At 40.1% G+C, this 17,054-nt stretch overlaps 1 protein-coding gene across 6 annotated transcripts in view; it reads left to right on the top strand.

Annotated features, from left to right (window-relative positions):
- ARHGEF28 (Rho guanine nucleotide exchange factor 28) overlaps positions 1-17,054 on the top strand; it is a 263,386-nt gene that overhangs the window by 24,449 nt on the left and 221,883 nt on the right. Inside the window, exon 2 of one of the 6 annotated variants that reach the window (XM_059694333.1) lies at positions 16,162-16,205. The exons of the other annotated variants lie outside the window; for them this stretch is intronic. Within the exon in view, the coding sequence (XP_059550316.1) occupies positions 16,173-16,205 (33 nt within the window). The 5' untranslated portion in view covers positions 16,162-16,172. The remainder of the gene's footprint in view (positions 1-16,161; positions 16,206-17,054) is intronic. 6 annotated transcript variants of the gene reach the window in all.

Raw genomic sequence — 17,054 nt, 5'->3', positions numbered from 1 at the left:
GGCAGAAAAAAAACACAGACTTGGTTCAGTGCCTACATGACAGCTCTCCCTGTGTGGGCATCTGCAACGTATTGTGTCCAAAACCGAATTCCTGGTTTTCTTTCCCAAATCTGCACTCCCTACACCACTCCCCATCTCTGTAATGGCAATGCCATCCTCAGCTCAGGCTTCAAACTTGGGAGACATCCTCTTTCTCTTACATCCTATGTCCAACTTGTCAGGAAATCCTTTTGGCTCTACCTTAAGAGTTTGTCCAGAACCCAGTAACTGCTCACAGCCTCTCTTGCTGCCACCTGTTCTGCCCACATCATCTCTTGCCTGGAATATTGCAGTGGCTCCAAACAAGCCCCCTGTGCTGCCCTTGGTCCCCTCTCAGTCAGCCGGAAGCATAGTAGTTGGAATGATACTGTGAATATACACCGAGTGGCCATATTATTATGACCACCCCATCAGTACAATGAATTAGTTATGTAAATAATAATAATAATAATAATAATAATAATAATAATAAAACCTTGAGAGTATTTGCTTAGGAAGTTTTCAATATTCAGTATTTTTGGAAGTGTCAATGAAGTACTGATGGGGTGGTCATAATCTGTCTGGTCGTAATAATCTGGCCACTCAGTGTATATGTCAGATCATGTTATTCCTTAGCTTGGAGCCCTCAAATGAACCCTTGTCATACTGAGAAGAGAAACCAAGGCCACAAGGTGACCTAGCAGGCATTATATGATCAGCCCCCCCTTTCTTCTCTGTCCTCATCTTTTATTCCTCTCCTTTTCACTCGTTCTGTGTCCTTTCCGCTCCTCGATCACACTCACAAATGTTCTCACCTTGCTTCAGGACTTTCACTCTCTGCTTCTGCCGCCTGAGACTCAGCCCAGACATCAGCCTGACTCTCCTGAATCTTTTGTCTTTGCTCAGATGTTACAATGAGATCTTCCCTGACCTCTGTACTTAGAATTGGACTCCACCTCTTACTTCTGCCACTATTACCTCCTTTGTTTAAGTTTCTAAATAAGACATATCACTTTTAAATATACTATAAAATTTTCTCTTTCGTTGTCTAAAGAAATTGTACTCTTAGTTTCAGAGGGACTGCGATTTTGGTTTCTTTTATTTAATTATACAGATACTCCTCCATTTACAATGGGATTATATCCCAATAAACCCATAATTGGGTGGAAATACCGTAAGTCAAAAATACATTTAATACACCTAACCTGCTGAATATCATAGCTTAGTCCAGCCTACCTTAATTTTGTGCCCAGAACACATGCACTAGCCTACAGTTGGGCAAAATCATCTTGCTGCCACTGTCCAGCATCACAGGAGAGTATCATATTGCGTATCCCTAGCCCAGGAAAAGGTCAAAATTCAAAATTAGAAGTATGGTTTATGCTAAATGTGTATACCTTTGCACCATTGTTAGGTTAAAAAATTGTTAAAAAGTCGAATGGACCATAGTAAGTCGGGGACCATATGTATCTCCTTAGCATATAATATCCTGGTGCCCAGTAGGTGCTCAAATATTGTTGAATGAATATGTAGTGTTTTCAAAACAGTCACTTTTGCCCCTCCCCCTCAGTCATAGTTAAAAAAAATACACTGATTAGACTTAGTTTCTTAATTAAATTTTGGGGTGTATGGAGCACAGCAAAGGATGCAAGAGAAATTATTTCACTGGGGAGATAAGATAACCACATGAAACAATGAACAAAAAGTGTTAGATTATAGAATAAATAAAAGATGTAGGACAGGTCACTGGGACCATGGCGGGAGGGAGGGTCTTAGAATTTGATACCGAGTGTCAGTACTACTCTAGGTGTTGTACCTACTGAATTCCATTTGGTCCTCACAACAGATATTGTGAGACAAATGAGGCAGCCCAAGGTCATAGTATAGGGAGGTGTTGGAGCCAAGATTCACAGATTATCTCTATATTTTCTTTCTTTGCTACTTAACCTGTCCAATGAAGTTTGAAGCACTATACCTTTTATCTTCAGAGGTTCCATTTTGTCAAGTTGGCCTGGTCTTTTGAGATAGTATCCTGATCCTTTCTTATGTTTTCAGTTATTTTTTTAATATCTTTACTTAAACATACTTGTATGACAGAATGTTTGGTGAGTCTATTATTTGAAGTTCTGAGGGTCTAATTTTGCTGTGTGTACTGTTTTCTCTCGATGAGTAGTTTTGTTGAGTGTTTTTAAATTTTGACCTGTGAGGCCATGATCAATGAGACTGAAACTGGGAGGCTTGCAATACTGAGTTAACCCCCAAAGCATCATTACAAGTCTGGGACTATTTTGTGTATTAATTTTTCAGTTGAATATTTCTAGGGAACATTCCACCCCCTCTCCCCCATTAAAGGCTTAGGTCGAGATAAAAACTCCCTTGTCTTTTCCTAGTGGTCATATTTTTTCTATTATTTGACTAGCCCTTTGGGATATTGCCTTATACAGGAATTTTTGTGCTAATTCCTGACCACACATGGATCCTTGACTCTGTTTCTTGCCCTCAGTGGCCATTAAACTAAATTTTCTGGACTGAGCTCAGAAAAATTCTTCAGGGCAAAGATTCTCAATAGATCACCGCTATGTCTTTTGATGAGTCTTAATTTTATGACTCTTGGAAAGCTCCCTTATTCTCTTGGGAGAGTTCAACTATACATTTAAAGTAATTCTTAAATTACTTAATAGTCTAGCTAATACTTTGAGTAATAGGATCCTCAAGTTGCTTAATCCAACATATAGACAGAAAGGAAGTTCATTTAAAAAACTTAAGTTGTCCTTGTCAGCACGTCCTACAAGTGTACCCTGCCCGTTCCCAGTGGATGGTGCCTTTCCTATGTTCTCTGCTAGTACTCAGAGCTTCTCTTTACTCCAATGTTTGTTATGTGGTATTGACTGTTTAATGGGCTGTTCAATAAAATACTCAATTGATATAATTGAGTTTTCTGGGCACAGTTCACACCTGGGAAGTATTGGCATTTTATTATGCTCTTATCTAAAATGAGGATTTTTTCACAAACATTTAATCTAAATTTATAGGCCACACACCTAGACAGATCTGTAATTTATTCATGCACACACACACACACACACACATTTGTATGCACCCACAGGGAATTGCGTATTTTCTGTAATTTGGCTAGTAGACCTGCTTGCCCCAAACTGTGTGTCCTACTGTCTGTCTGTGTTCCCATCAGTTTGTGTGTTGAATCAAGGCATGGTCTGTTGCTAGTGAAGACTGAGACTGTATACCCATCATTACCCATTATCACTTTAACCTGGATTACTGGTATACCACTCAAGTTAGTTGATCTTGCCCAGTAGAGAATAGGAATGCGAAGAGGTAGGAGACAAGAGAGGTAAAAGTGTGTTATGCATTTGTGTGTGCATGTAGGGTGTGAGGTTGAGATGAGCTAAAGTTAGTCCTGTTCATAACTCCTTATGTGATAAGTATTGATTAAGCACCAACCATGTATTTGGCATTGTCTAAGTCTGTTCGGGCTGCTATCACAAAACACCACAGACTGGGTGGCTTATAAACAACAGAAATTTACTTTTCATTGTTCTGGAGGCTGTAAGCCCAAGATTAGGGTGCCAGCCCTCCTCCGGGTTGCAAACTTGCATCCTCACATGGTGGAAGGAGCCAGGGAGCTCTGGGGGTGTTTTTTATAAAGACACTAATGCCGTTCATGGCAAGTCTACCCTAATGACCAAAGCACCTCCCAAAGGCCGTGCCTCCAAATGCCATCAGCTTGAGGGTTAGCATTTAACATATGAACTTTGGAGGGTGGACACAAACACTCAGACATAGCAGGCATGCATACACCTGCCTATTCGGTTGCTGCTCATGCTAGTTTTTCAGATGGCATTTCTTTTCCAGAGCAGGTAGAGAGTAGTACAGTTTATAGCATGTGAAGATCGGCCTTGATTTGGCATTTATGACTTAGGTTCTGCAAAGTGAAGCATTTAGTTCCTAGTTCCTTTGTTAATGGTGCATTTTTCAAATGGTTGAGCTAAGTTTTGCTTTAGGAAATACTGTTATACAAGAGTCATAGAAAACATGATCCAAGGAGGGGACTTTTTGTTTTCCTGAGGACTTGAGTAAATACTGCAAAGATGGAAAAGACCCAAGTCCTACCTGCCTCACAACAGGCATTGCATTTTTTGGAGCACATCCAATTTTAAAAGTCACCCACTTGTCCAAGTTCAGATTGTCTAGAAAGACAGAGCCTTATTCTTTGGTTTCCCTTGTTGAGGAATATCAACAAGGAACTTACACACCATAAAATGAAACCATTCACTCCAAAGGAATCTGTGCAGATTTAGATATTAAAATATTTTTATAATATTTTTGAAATGTTGCCTTAAGACTAGTATCCTATTTTAATTTTTTTATTGAAAATGAATAGTAATATATATTGTGAAGTATCAGTTGGGTTATCAAATTCTAACTTAATTAAAATATTTAGGAGTTCTAACGATAAAAGAAAATTTATATGCTAATGTCCTGGGGGAATTACACCAAAGACAGTATTTTGTAGTTACTTGGTATGACTTTCTGGAATGTAGAAACTATCCTGTGAGGAGTCCCCTTTCTGGAGGAGACTTTTTGAGTCCAGCTAGCTTTTCTTTTTAATGAAAAGGCACACCTAAGCCGTCAGAAGCAAAATTAAGTCTGCCCAAACTTAAAGAAGGACATGGGACAGTTCTTCAGTGTTCAGGACTATATCCATTATAGTGCACTGAGCATCCCTGGGTGCTAAGCACCAAGGGTCTGTGCTCCCCAGCATCTGACACCTCATTTCTGTCTCCATCCTTGTGAGCATACTCAAGTTCCTTGAAAACAGACAAAAGCCCTTTATTTTTTTTAAGAAATATTATTCGCTTTGTTTATTTTTTGACATTCAACATTATTTTATATTAGTTTCAGCATAGTGGTTAGACAACTATGTAATTTACAAAGTGATTCCCCCAATCATTCAGGTGCCCAACTGCACCATAGATAGTTATGGCAATATTATTGGCTATATTCTCTGTGCCAGCGCTCAATTTGTATTTCTTTTTTTTTTTTTTAAATATATTTTATTGATTTTTTACAGAGAGGAAGGGAGAGAGATAGAGAGTTAGAAACATCGATGAGAGAGAAACATCGATCAGCTGCCTCCTGCACATCTCCTACTGGGGATATGCCCGCAACCCAGGTACATGCCCTTGACCGGAATCGAACCTGGGACCTTTCAGTCCGCAGGCCGACGCTCTATCCACTGAGCCAAACCGGTTTCGGCTCAATTTGTATTTCTTAATCCCTTCACCCCTTTCAATCAGACTCCCAAACCCACTCCCATCAGGCAACTATTAGTTTGTTCTCTGCATCTATGAGTCTGTTTCTGTTTTGTTTGTTTATTTTTAATATTTTTAAAATCCTCATCCGAGGATATGTTTTTATTGATTTTTCTAGAGAGAGAGGTAGGGGGAGAGAGAAATATCGAGCAATTGCCTCCTGCACACACCCTGACCGAACCTGCAACCTAGGTATGTGCTCTGACAGAATCAAACCCAAAACCTTTTGGGTATGGGACGGCACTCCAACAAACTGGGCGACCCAGCCAGGGCTGTTCACTTATTTTGTTCTTTAGATTCCACATATAAGTGAAATCATATGGTATGTGTCTTTCTCTGTCTGACTTATTTTACTTAGCATAATACCCTCTAGGTCCATCCATGCTGTTGCAAATGGTAATATTTTCTTAAAAAAAAAACCACCCATCCCCTTTATTTTTCTCTCCTCTGCACTTAAAATGCTAACCAGTAACTTCCTAATTTCCAAAGACCATGCCCCTTCTGAGTCCTTATTTATGTATTTCACAGCTATATGCCCTTTCTTTTTAAATAGAGTGATAAATATTTGAAGGGAGATACTTAAACTTTAAAAGCAAAGCACAAAAACCAGTACTAAGCATATAGAAAGTTCAGAGTGAATGTGCTGAACTACATTAAACATTTAGAGACTAGTCATATTTCTAAGGTTAAAACATTTTTTCTAAGCTTTGCTTTAAGGTCATATTTCTAAATATTAAAGCATCAACTCTAGAATTTCTCTAGGTTTTACACATTAGTATATAGTGTAGAATTGGGTAGAGTAATCTGGCTATTCTACTTAAAGAATGTCTTAATTCTGATGAGGGGGAGAGTACTTTTCTTTCCTACAAAGACTGTATGAAGCCTAGTTGGGTCTGGGCACAGAAGAGCGGGTGGCCCGCAGCCACAGCTGTTGCCTGAAATACAGATGGGAGCATGAAGGAGGTGGTGCTGTCTGCTCTGGTTATATTTATCACCTTCTGAGGACCCCTCTCTGGCTAGCAACGCTTCCAGGTATCCGGCTCATTTCCCCCATACCTGTTCTTCCAGCTACTCTCTCTGCCTCCACCTTCTTCTCTCTCCGTGTGTCTGTTCAGCAGTCTTCGGGTCAGTCTCAGGAAAAGGCAACCTTAGGTCAGTTACGGCCTCACTCGAAACCCTTTAGTGCTTCGCATTGTCTTTAGGAGGAGTTTTTCAACCCGGAAAATGGGATTTTTCTTTTGGATCTCAAAACCTTAAATTAAGCCCCAAAGAAAACGAGTCTCGTGATTTAGCAGTTACTTTGTTTTCACTCATAAATGATATTTCCTACCTTTTCTCCCTGGGGTAGGAAAAATTCATATTTCTTCCCTAGGGTGGTTCTGAATTTCTTGATATTTTAAAATTTTAAATTCCCTTCTAGGGATAAAACCTTGCTACCAGACAGAATAATTAAAACATGCCACAATCTGGGAAAGAAATTCTAAAAATGTTATAAGCAATGATAATATCATTGGAAAATGGAGAGAGAGAGAAGAGATTAAGAGAGAGAAACCATCTATCATCTATGGTAGCCACCACAAAAAAAAGAAAATTGTTTAGGAGACATTAATTCTAGCATGCATGATATTTGTAGTTGACAGTATTGAGATAATTATAGATTCACATTTAATTATAAGAAATAATGCTGAAATACTTTGTATTCTTTGCCAGTTTCCCCAGTGGTAACCTTTTATAAAACTATAGTATACTACCTCAATCAGTATTGACATTGATACAATGCACCCATCTTATTCAGGTTTCCCAGTTCTACCTACATTCATTAGTACATATGACTTTAACTTTCAATACAATTTTGTCACCTGTGTATCCACCACCACTGTCAAGATACTGAACAGTTCTAAAATCACAAGGACCCCTCATGTTGCCCATTTTCTCCTCCCCCTCCCAATATTCTTTTTGGAAAAAAATCCTCACCTGAGACATGCTTAGAGAGAAGAAGAGAGAGAGACAGAGAAACAAAGAATGAGGGAGGGAGGGAGTGAAGGAGGGGGAGAGAGAGAGGCGGGGGGGAGAGAGAGAGCGAAACATTGTAATTAGTTGCCTTCTATACGTGCCCTGACTAGGAATGGATCCCCCAACCTAGGCATGTGCTCTGACCGGGAATCGAACTGGTAACCTTTTGGTGCACGGGATGACGTTCAACTAACTGAGCCACTCCGGTTGGGCCCAATATTCTTTATAACCCTTATCAACTACTAATCTACAATTTTTAAAAAATATTGTATAAATGGGGTCTGTGATCTTTTGGAATTGGCTTTTATCACTCAGCATAATTTTCTGAAGATTGAGCCATGTCACGTGTACCAAGTTTGCTCTATTTATTGCCAAGCAGCGTGCATTGCTGTGATATGCATGTGTGTATAGGTGTACTCGTGCATAGCATTTAACCATTCCCCTGTTGAAGGACAGCTGGGCTGATTCTAGTTTTTCACTACTATATATAAGGCTGCTATGGACAATCATGTACAGGTGTTTGGGTAAACATAAAATGTTATTTCTCTGGGGTGGGGGGGTACCCACTAGTGGCATTGCTGGTGGCAGTTGCATGTTTAGTTAAGAAACTGCCAGACTCTTTTCCAGCCTGGCTGTATCAGTTTGCATCCCCATCAGCAACATGAGTGATTGTTTCTGCACATCCTCTCCCGCAATTGGCAACGCCATTGTTTTTTATTTTAGCCGTTTGAATGGTATGTATTGATATCTCCTTGTGGTTTCAGTTTGCATTTCCCTAATGGCTAATGATGCTGAACATCTTCCCATGGGCTTGCTATCTGTATATCCTCTTCAGTGAAATGTCTGCTCATGTCTTTTGCCCATTTTTCTAATTGGATTGTTTGAGAGTTATTTATGTATAGTAAATACTAGTTATTTGTTAGATATTTCCCCCCCGTCTGTAGCATTCTTTTCATCCCCCTCTCATGGGCTTTCACAGAGCAAGCTTTAAACTTTGATGTCTAGCATGATTAAAAAAAGTAGTTCTTGGCCTTTTGCATGTTCAGTGGTCCATTGAGAATCTGATGAAAGCTATAAAACTCTTGTCAGAAAAATGCACACGCACATAAAACTTCGCATCTAATTTCATGGAGTTCAGGGACTGTTTAAAGTGATGGACCATATGTTATCAACTCATGGTTTAATCACTGTTGCATTAACTTAGAGCAATGTGACTCCAGGGAGAGTTGCTCGTATCAAAGTTACAAGCGGGAAACCCCGTAGCTTACAAAATCAGAGCAATTTCAGAGCCAGACTTTACTGAGAACTTAACTGAAATGCCCCTTTCTCAGTAATCCATTGCTTGACTACTCTGGGAAATAGTGCCGGATTGCTCCTTTAATTTTGTAGCTTGACCAGGTACACCGTAAAAAAAAAAAAAAAAAATTCTTGTATTGAATTCAGACTTTTAGGTATTAGCAATGAATGCACGTGTGGGCTTTCAACTGCCAGTTCAGTTTTAGCAGCATGACTCTCTTTGTATGACTTACTATTTTTCTTGCTCTATCTCCTTGATAAAAATGAATGGAAAAGAAATGAGATTCTGGTAAAGAAACAGGGGTCTGATAAATTTTGATATCATTATTTGTGCCCGGGCAGAGAATTGTCAGTATCATTGAACTTGATTTGTTTCCCCCATGAATGAAATGCATAAAGGAAAAGCACACAGTGGAAAAGCTGAAAGATAATTTTGTTGAAAATTCTAACTGAAGGGTAACATGTACATTTGACCCTTGAAAAGCATGGGTTTGAATTACGTGGATCTGTTTATATGTGGATTTTTTCAATAAATACTATAAATGTATTTTCTCTTCCTTATTATTTTCTGAATAACGTTTTGTTTAGTTTACTTTATTGTAAGAATACAGCCTATAATACATGTATAACATATAAGATATGTGCTAATTGACTGCTATTGGTAAGGCTTCTGGTCAACAGGCTTTTAGTGAAGTTTTTGGGGAGTCAGAATTTATGCAGGATTTTCAACTGTGCGGGGGTCAATGCTGTTACCCCCATGGTGTTTGAGGGTCAACTGCCATTAGAAATGTTATTGCCAGATCTCTGGCAAAGGACCCTGGCCCCCTATAAGCCTGTTGTTCACTTTTGTCACAGATTTACTGTGTGTATTTTAGGATGGATTATGTATAAAAGTAGGAGGTCGATGACCTTTTCTTCCTCTGGCTACCAAACCTGTTACTCCAAACTATCAGACTCCTTAGCGTTTCCTAAAAATAATATGGGTGTGTGGTTTTCTTCATGTTTAGCTCTTAATTCCCATCATGTAACTCATTTACCACTTCATGCTTGCCCGACACTATCATGTTCTGCCAAGTATTATTACTCCTTACAACCTTTAGCTTTTCATAGATACAGACGTTATCCCAACCAGACTGGGAGGTCCCCAACGCCAGGGGCAGTGTTTCAAACACTGTCCTTCCCAGGTCAGCTGAACGGCGTGCTGCGCACATAGTGATAGTGAACCGACTTTTGGACACACAGGACCTTAGAGATCTGTTGCTACTGAGGAAATTGGTGCTTTGATAGGTTGTATCTTGCGAGAGTGGTTGAGATTTGTATTGGCTACAAATGGATTAATTGCATAAATGAGGTTATAAAAGGGGATGTGCAATTGACTTAGAAAAAGCTTCTTAAGGGCTTAATCACGTCGTATGCAAATAAATTCTGGGAAAAAGCGAGTGTGACAGCTCTGGCGGAACATTTTGTTCGCAGTTAGCTCACGCTCCTCTTTGTACTTTAGAAGCATTCTCTACTTTAGGCTGCACCAATGCAGACTGCCTGGCTCCCCTTCTTCCTCCCTACCACTCCCATTAGTTTGAATTAATGAGATCCTATTGAATAGTTACTGTTGTTTCCTTTCTAATCTTTAGACATCTCCCCACACTCTGAGGTCACCAAATAATGCTTCTTAGACCTGCATAACTCAGGTAGGTAGCTCTAGTCTGAGGCAGGCCCGTTGATACTGTTGTGTATTCAGCAGCAGGTTTATTTCGAAAATGCTCTCTTCTTACCCGTTTCCATTGTGTTAGCTTTGAAGGTTTTTACTTAGACTTGGCCTTACCTCCCTGTTCCTTCCTTCTTCTCCAGCTAGGATAGCAGTGGTGAAATACAGTTATAATTCTATACTCCCAGGTTCGTATAAGGAGCTGTGGGTCAGCATCTTCTCTAACTGTAGAGGTTTCCAGCTGAGGCGTTAATATAGCTGCCCCCATGATAATTTCTCTGCTCTTTGCATCTTCAAACTGTAGTGGGGATATTCAGCTCTATAAAAACCAAATAAAGCTCTGTAGAGCTTTACACTATTGTATTTATCTGGCCCAGTGCTCTTCAGTATTCCTGATGCCTCGAGTGTGCTCTGGGCTGTCAGGGTGAGGCTGAGCAGGTTCATTGAGTGGGTAGGTTCATTGCAGACCTGCGTGACCCCAATTTCTGCTGAATCATTTTAATCAATCTAATGTTTAGCAGGGGTCCTCAAACTACGGCCCGCGGTCCACATGCGGCCCGCCGAAAACATTTATCTGGCCCGCCGGGTGTTTTTGCCGCCGCTGTGTGCATAGGAATTTGTTTATAGTTTTTTTTTTTTAAACTATAGTCCAGCCCTCTAACGGTCTGAGGGACAGTGAACTGGCCCCCTGTTTAAAAAGTTTGAGGACCCCTGGTAGAGGCTCTGAGTGATTTCATTTGAAATAGACTCAAATGCTTTCTAAAACCATCCCTTTGTGTATGTTTCATGTACAATAATAATAAATATGTAATAATTACAGCTAGTGTTAATTGAATGCATATGATAGGCACTGTGTTTTTTTTTTTTAAAGACTCTATCAAATCTTTTAATCCTCCCAACAATCAGATTAGGTAAGTACTGTTACTAGTTCTAAATTGGCCTAGGGAGGTGAAATAACAGGCCCAAAGTCACATAGAACCGGGCAAAGATGGTGTTCAAACACAGCCTGTTCCCGAGCCTGTACTGTCAGGCATTTGCTTCCTTCTAAATGAAATTATTATCTTTAAGCCTTTTTCTCATTATTTTTCTTTTTCACTTGTTAATGGGTCTCTGACACATTCTCACTGATCCAGTAGTTTCATGATTTGAGAAGTTCTCCAGTACTCAACAGTACTTTTTTCAACTCCATTTAACCGTATTTTATGCTTTAAAAAATATTTCTAATTTTATTTTAAATTGATTTATGTTTTATTTACAACACTTGATAACCACATGAAGGTCAAAACAAGTAACTACAAAGACATCTGTTGATGTACAAGAAGAAATGGCTGGGAGAATAAGATGCTAGCATTAAGGGTGGGTGGAAGGGGTGGGTAGAGAATGAATGGGGGAGGCAGTTGCTTGTTATCTTGTAAATGATCAATTTATTTCTTTAAAAATTTATGTTTAGGTAACTTTTGCTTCTCAGCTTAACTTCCTACACTTTTCTCTCAGGGCTGTTGTGTGAATCTCTGAGATGAAATTTGTAAAATACTTAGCATGGTGCCTGACATATCATTATCCTTTCTAATGTAGTTACTAATAGTCTTGATAAATATTCTTTGAGCATTACCTGTTAATAGGTTTTGTAAAATACATATAAGCCAATGATTATTTTGTGTTCACAGACAAAATATAAGTCATGGGCTTTATATTGAATTAATCTTAGAATACTTCATTTAGATGCAAAATCCAGAATTTCATAAAGTCAAGAACTGATTTTTTCTGTATAAGTTGAATGTTATATTTTCTTTCCTCATTAACTTAACATATTTTTACCTATTGAAAATTGTCTTTTTTTCTTTTGAGTTAATTAACAATCAAAGATATTGGAATATTTATTCCTCATAATGTCTAAAACATTGTGTCTTGATGTTCTTTTCATAAGACTTTTCCCCCCGTTTTGTGAGCAAACTTAAAAATTAAGTTTGGTCCCCAAACGATCCCCTGGCATTTGCCAGCAAAACTGGAACTATTTTGGCTTTTATCTCCGTAAGACACATTCTCAAAAATGAAGTACAATTAAAGGAAAAAAAAGTACTTGAATCTGAAATTTTAAAATTACAGGTGGAGAACTGAAGCATTAGAAAGTAAAATGAAGTGGAGAGCATGGCATTTATGCAGGGAAAAGCTACTGTGTGAAGAATTCTGACAGTTGTAACTTGCCTCGCAAATACAACTTGCTTAATTATTAAAGGTGATGTGAAAGGAGGCCCAGTGTGGGTTAGCCGTGTGGCCTGCAGGCGAGCACAGAGCCTACTGCTCTTTACTGTAACAGAGCAATTGATTTTAGGAAAATCCAAGTAAAGATATATCTTTCAGCTTGAAGTTTATTTTATCAAGTCTATAATTTGCTCCAAATTATTTTTCTCCACAACTCGACTAGGAAGTTTTGACAGGGGATTCACTCTTCAGAATACGTCTTCACATTCTCCTCAAAAGTGGTTTCTTTTTGATGTACTTTATTATCAGACAAAATCTAACAAATATCACATGTTGAGTTGTGAGAAACATGTGTACTTTCATATAGTAAATACGTGTATGGTAAGCCTCCCACACAGCTTAACTTGTTATAATATACTTCTTAAAAATTTTAAGTCTTCAAAGATTTGCTCACAAAGGAATGCATGTTAGTTTGTTGCTTTATTATTGTCTGTATATTATTTCAGTCTTTTTATAGTCAGTGCATTTTTAAAATTTTACTCCTTTTTAAAACCATTTTAATTTTTTAAAATACCTTATTGATTTTTAGAGAGAGAGAAAGGGAGGAGAGAGAGAGAAACATCAGCGTGAAAACGTAACATTGATCAGATGCCTCCTGCACATCCTCAGCCAGGGATCAAGCGAACAACCTGGGCATGTGTCCTGATTGGGAATCTAACCAGCAGCCTTTTGGTGCATGGATGATGCCCAACCAACTGAGCCACACTGGCCAGGGCTAGAATGCATTTCTTATGCTATCAAGTAGAAATGTTCAGTGTTCTTATAATTTTATCAAGTTGAGTGAAAGGTGAAGGATTGGAATTATGTATGGTGTGACTCTAAACGTAAGTGAAAATATTGTTAATCTCTTGAGGCCTAGTGCATATTTAGGGTAAAGGGTCATGGTATGTGGTAGCAGGTATACATTCATATTATAAGTGCCTTCTTTATAATTTTTAATTTTGGGGAGATCTACTTGTCATTGCTCTTAGATTAGTCATCATTTTTATTTTATAGTGATAAACAAAATTCATATTAGAAACGAGAGTCTCAATTTTGTCATATTCTTGTTAGTATTGTATTTAATTTGAAGTTTCTTTCTTGAACTTCCTAAGCCATTCATCCAATATGTGAGGTTAGTTTCATTAAAAATCGATGATGATCATCCATAATCCCGTTTAAGTGGGTATGCACAGGGTACAACATGTTGGAAATGAGGGCCAAGGAAGGGTTCCATTGTCAACCCCTTGGGCTTATGGGACTCTCGGTCTTCTCTCAGGATGACTCGTGAAATGTAACTTGTGACCTGGGAGGATGCCAGTATTAAGTTAAAGGATTTCATAAAAAATAATAAAGGACTTTTTATATTTTCCTCCTGGCCAAGTTTGTTCTCTGGGGATTGCTATACCAAATGTCACAATTTGGATTTCTGTGTGCCTGCCTTCTTAGGAGAAGGCCCTGAAGCACTGTAGCTGGGCTGTGGCCCAGGAACCAGAGCCAGGCTTGGCCTAGTGAACAGAACCCTGTCCCACTTCTGTTCGCTGTGGGGCGGAGGCGAGAGGGTGGTGGTGAGTCTCCCTGTCTGCCCCATTCAGAATTCTCCTGCAGCCCACGCTTCACCTTCTCCCAATCTTTAGGTCTCTTTTGTTCAGCTGTGAGCTCCTTGAGGGCTGGGTCTTATAGTAGTGTTCAATGAACCCTCCTCCCCTACTTTTTAAAAAAATATGTTTTTATTGATTTCAGAGAGGAAAGGCGAGGAAGGGAGAGATAGAAACATTATTGATGAGAAAGAATCATTGATTGGCTATCTCCTGCACACTCCCTACAGGGGCCAAGCCCGCAACCTGGGCATGTGCCCTGACTGGGAATCAAACCGTGACCTCCTGGTTCATAGATTGATGCTCAATCACTGAACAACACTGGTTGGATTCCCCTATTTTTTAAGTGATCTATAATTGACACACAACATCTTATTAGTTTCAGGTGTACAATATGATAATTTGATATTTGTATATATTGCAAAGTGTTCACCACAATAAGTCTAGTTAACATCTGTCACCATAGATAGTGACAGAATTTTTCTTTGTAATGAGAACTTTTACAATCTATTTTCTTAGCAACTTTTAAATATGCAATACAGTATTATTAACTACTAGAGGCCTGGTGCACGAAATTCGTGCATGGGGCGGGTGTTGTCCCTTAGCCCAGCCTACGCCCTCTCGCAAGCTGGGACCCCTCCGATCAGGGTCTCTCGGGGCTTTCCTTCCCCCAGCTGCCAGCAGCTGGCCCCGTCCCTGCCGCTGCCCCTGCTTGCCATCTGTCTGGTGTTGTCCCCCTCCCCCGCCACCAGTTGCCTCCCTCTGCAGGCTACAGACAGGGGTGGGGTGCGATCGCTTGGCTGGCCTGGGCCTCCCTCTGCAGGGCAATTGCTGGCTGGCTCTGCACATCCGCCACAGCATTGCTGGCTGGTTGCCTGGCTTCCCTCTGTGGGGCAATTGATTGCTGGGTCCCCAGATTGATCTCCCAGAGGGAGACCCCGCCCACCTGCTGCAGTGCTGCCAGTCAGGTAGCCTGGACCTCCCTCTATGGGGTGATGAATGCGGGGCTCCGTGATCAATTGCCCAGCAGCGGGAGGTCCCACCCACCCTCCGCAGCGCCATTGGCTGGGTAGCCTGGGCCTCCCTCTTTGAGGCGATCAATTGCAGGGGTCCGTGATTGATTGCTGTGCAGAGGGTGGCCTGGGCCTCCCTTTGCGGGGCGTTTGTGGGGCGATGGCGGCCCCCCTGACCAATCGCATCGCACCCGCCTTGGCTGGCCTGGTGTTAGTATGTGTCATGGCGTGGTCAGCCGGTAGGTCGTCCAGACGGTCATTCTGCTGTTCGGTTGATTTGCATATTATGCTTTTATTATTATAGATAGTCTCTATGCTGTACATCACATCCCCATAACTTATTTTTTAACTGGAAGTTTGTACCTATTTGACTCCCTTCAATTAACCCTGTTTGAATGATGCTGGCTCCTTTTTTCCTAAGCTGGAAGCTGGTTTCTGGGTGTGGGTGTCAAGGGGCAGGCACACCCAAAGGCAGATGAGATGCATGCAGCTGGGGAAGAGGTGCGTTTGCATGACAGCGGCCTGCATTACCCCTGACTGAAATGTCTGGCCCTCTCTAAGATCTGCCTTGTTTCACCAAAAGTGGATTCTGATCTCAGAGAAGCCTGTCATCCAAGCGATTAATTAAGGTGAAACTTTCAACCTGCTTATTTTGACCTTTCTTGTCTTTCTGAAATATAATTTCCATTTTGGGAGCAGTCAGTGGGATAATGTCAGGGTGATAGATTTCCTTATGTGTGGATATTAATACAAAATAAGAAAGGGGTTCTGTTTTATACAGGTAGCATCTTATTTCTATATTTTTTATAATTTTGTCTCTGCAATTTTCCTATCTAATGAGTTACTCCTCCTTCGACAATATTGATACCCGAAGGTCAGGACACAGTTCTGTTGGTTGGTTATATGAGGACTCCGGTAATAAATGCTCTTCTTATTGTTTGCAGATGCAGAAGCCATGGAGTTGAGCTGCAGCGAAGTACCTCTTTATGTAAGTTCCTGAGCATTGGGCTTCAGGTTGAAGTGGCCCTTTCTTAGACTTGAAACCCATGTGACTGAAGTGGGGAGAAAGGCTTTGCTCATTATTGAGCTGAGGCTTTTGAAAAACAACACACAGTGCTACTGTCTCGTTTATTTGCATGAAGCCTTTTAAAACTAGTTGGCTCCTGGTTTGCAAGTCTGGGTTTTAATTGTATTTCCCCAAGTAACTTTTTAAAAACTGTATTAGCTCTGGACTAAAAATACTCAATTCATCCATATAGATGATTTTTGAATATGTTGTTTTATGATAACATCCTGATAATAGCGAAGAACGTGTTCTGTGTGTGTCTTTTTGGGGGAAATGTTCAGTGATAATTGTGTCAGTTAAAAGCATGAAATAGAAATTCAAAGGAAAGTGCTGGGCTATATACATAGATTATGTGGGAGATCGGGTGACAGAGTTGCCCAATGAGATTCCCAGTCAAGGTGCCTTCTGGGTTGAGGGAGGATTCTGTTGTTGAGAACAGATACTGGGTGTAACAGGGAAGTGATGTGATTGTCTCATCTTACAAAATGGCAGATGGGTTCCTCTTCCCATCTTCCTTTTTCAGACAAAACCTTTTTTCTTGGAACCCGTGTTGATGGGGGTGTGAGTATGGATATGTGTAGGAGGGCTGCTTTTTCAGGTGGCCTTTGAGTTATCCTCTCATGGCATACAGCAAGAGTACAAGATCTAGCATAAAATATCTGACCTCATTTCAGATTAATCCTTAATAGAACAATATCAAGGAATTGGAACAAGTTTAATCAGAATCCTCAGTCAGTTAAAATATATTAATCCACTTCCTCTTGACACACT

This window comes from Myotis daubentonii, chromosome 4 (assembly GCF_963259705.1).
Source record: "Myotis daubentonii chromosome 4, mMyoDau2.1, whole genome shotgun sequence".
NCBI lineage: Eukaryota > Metazoa > Chordata > Mammalia > Chiroptera > Vespertilionidae > Myotis > Myotis daubentonii.
This window is presented reverse-complemented; position numbering and strand designations above follow the sequence as displayed.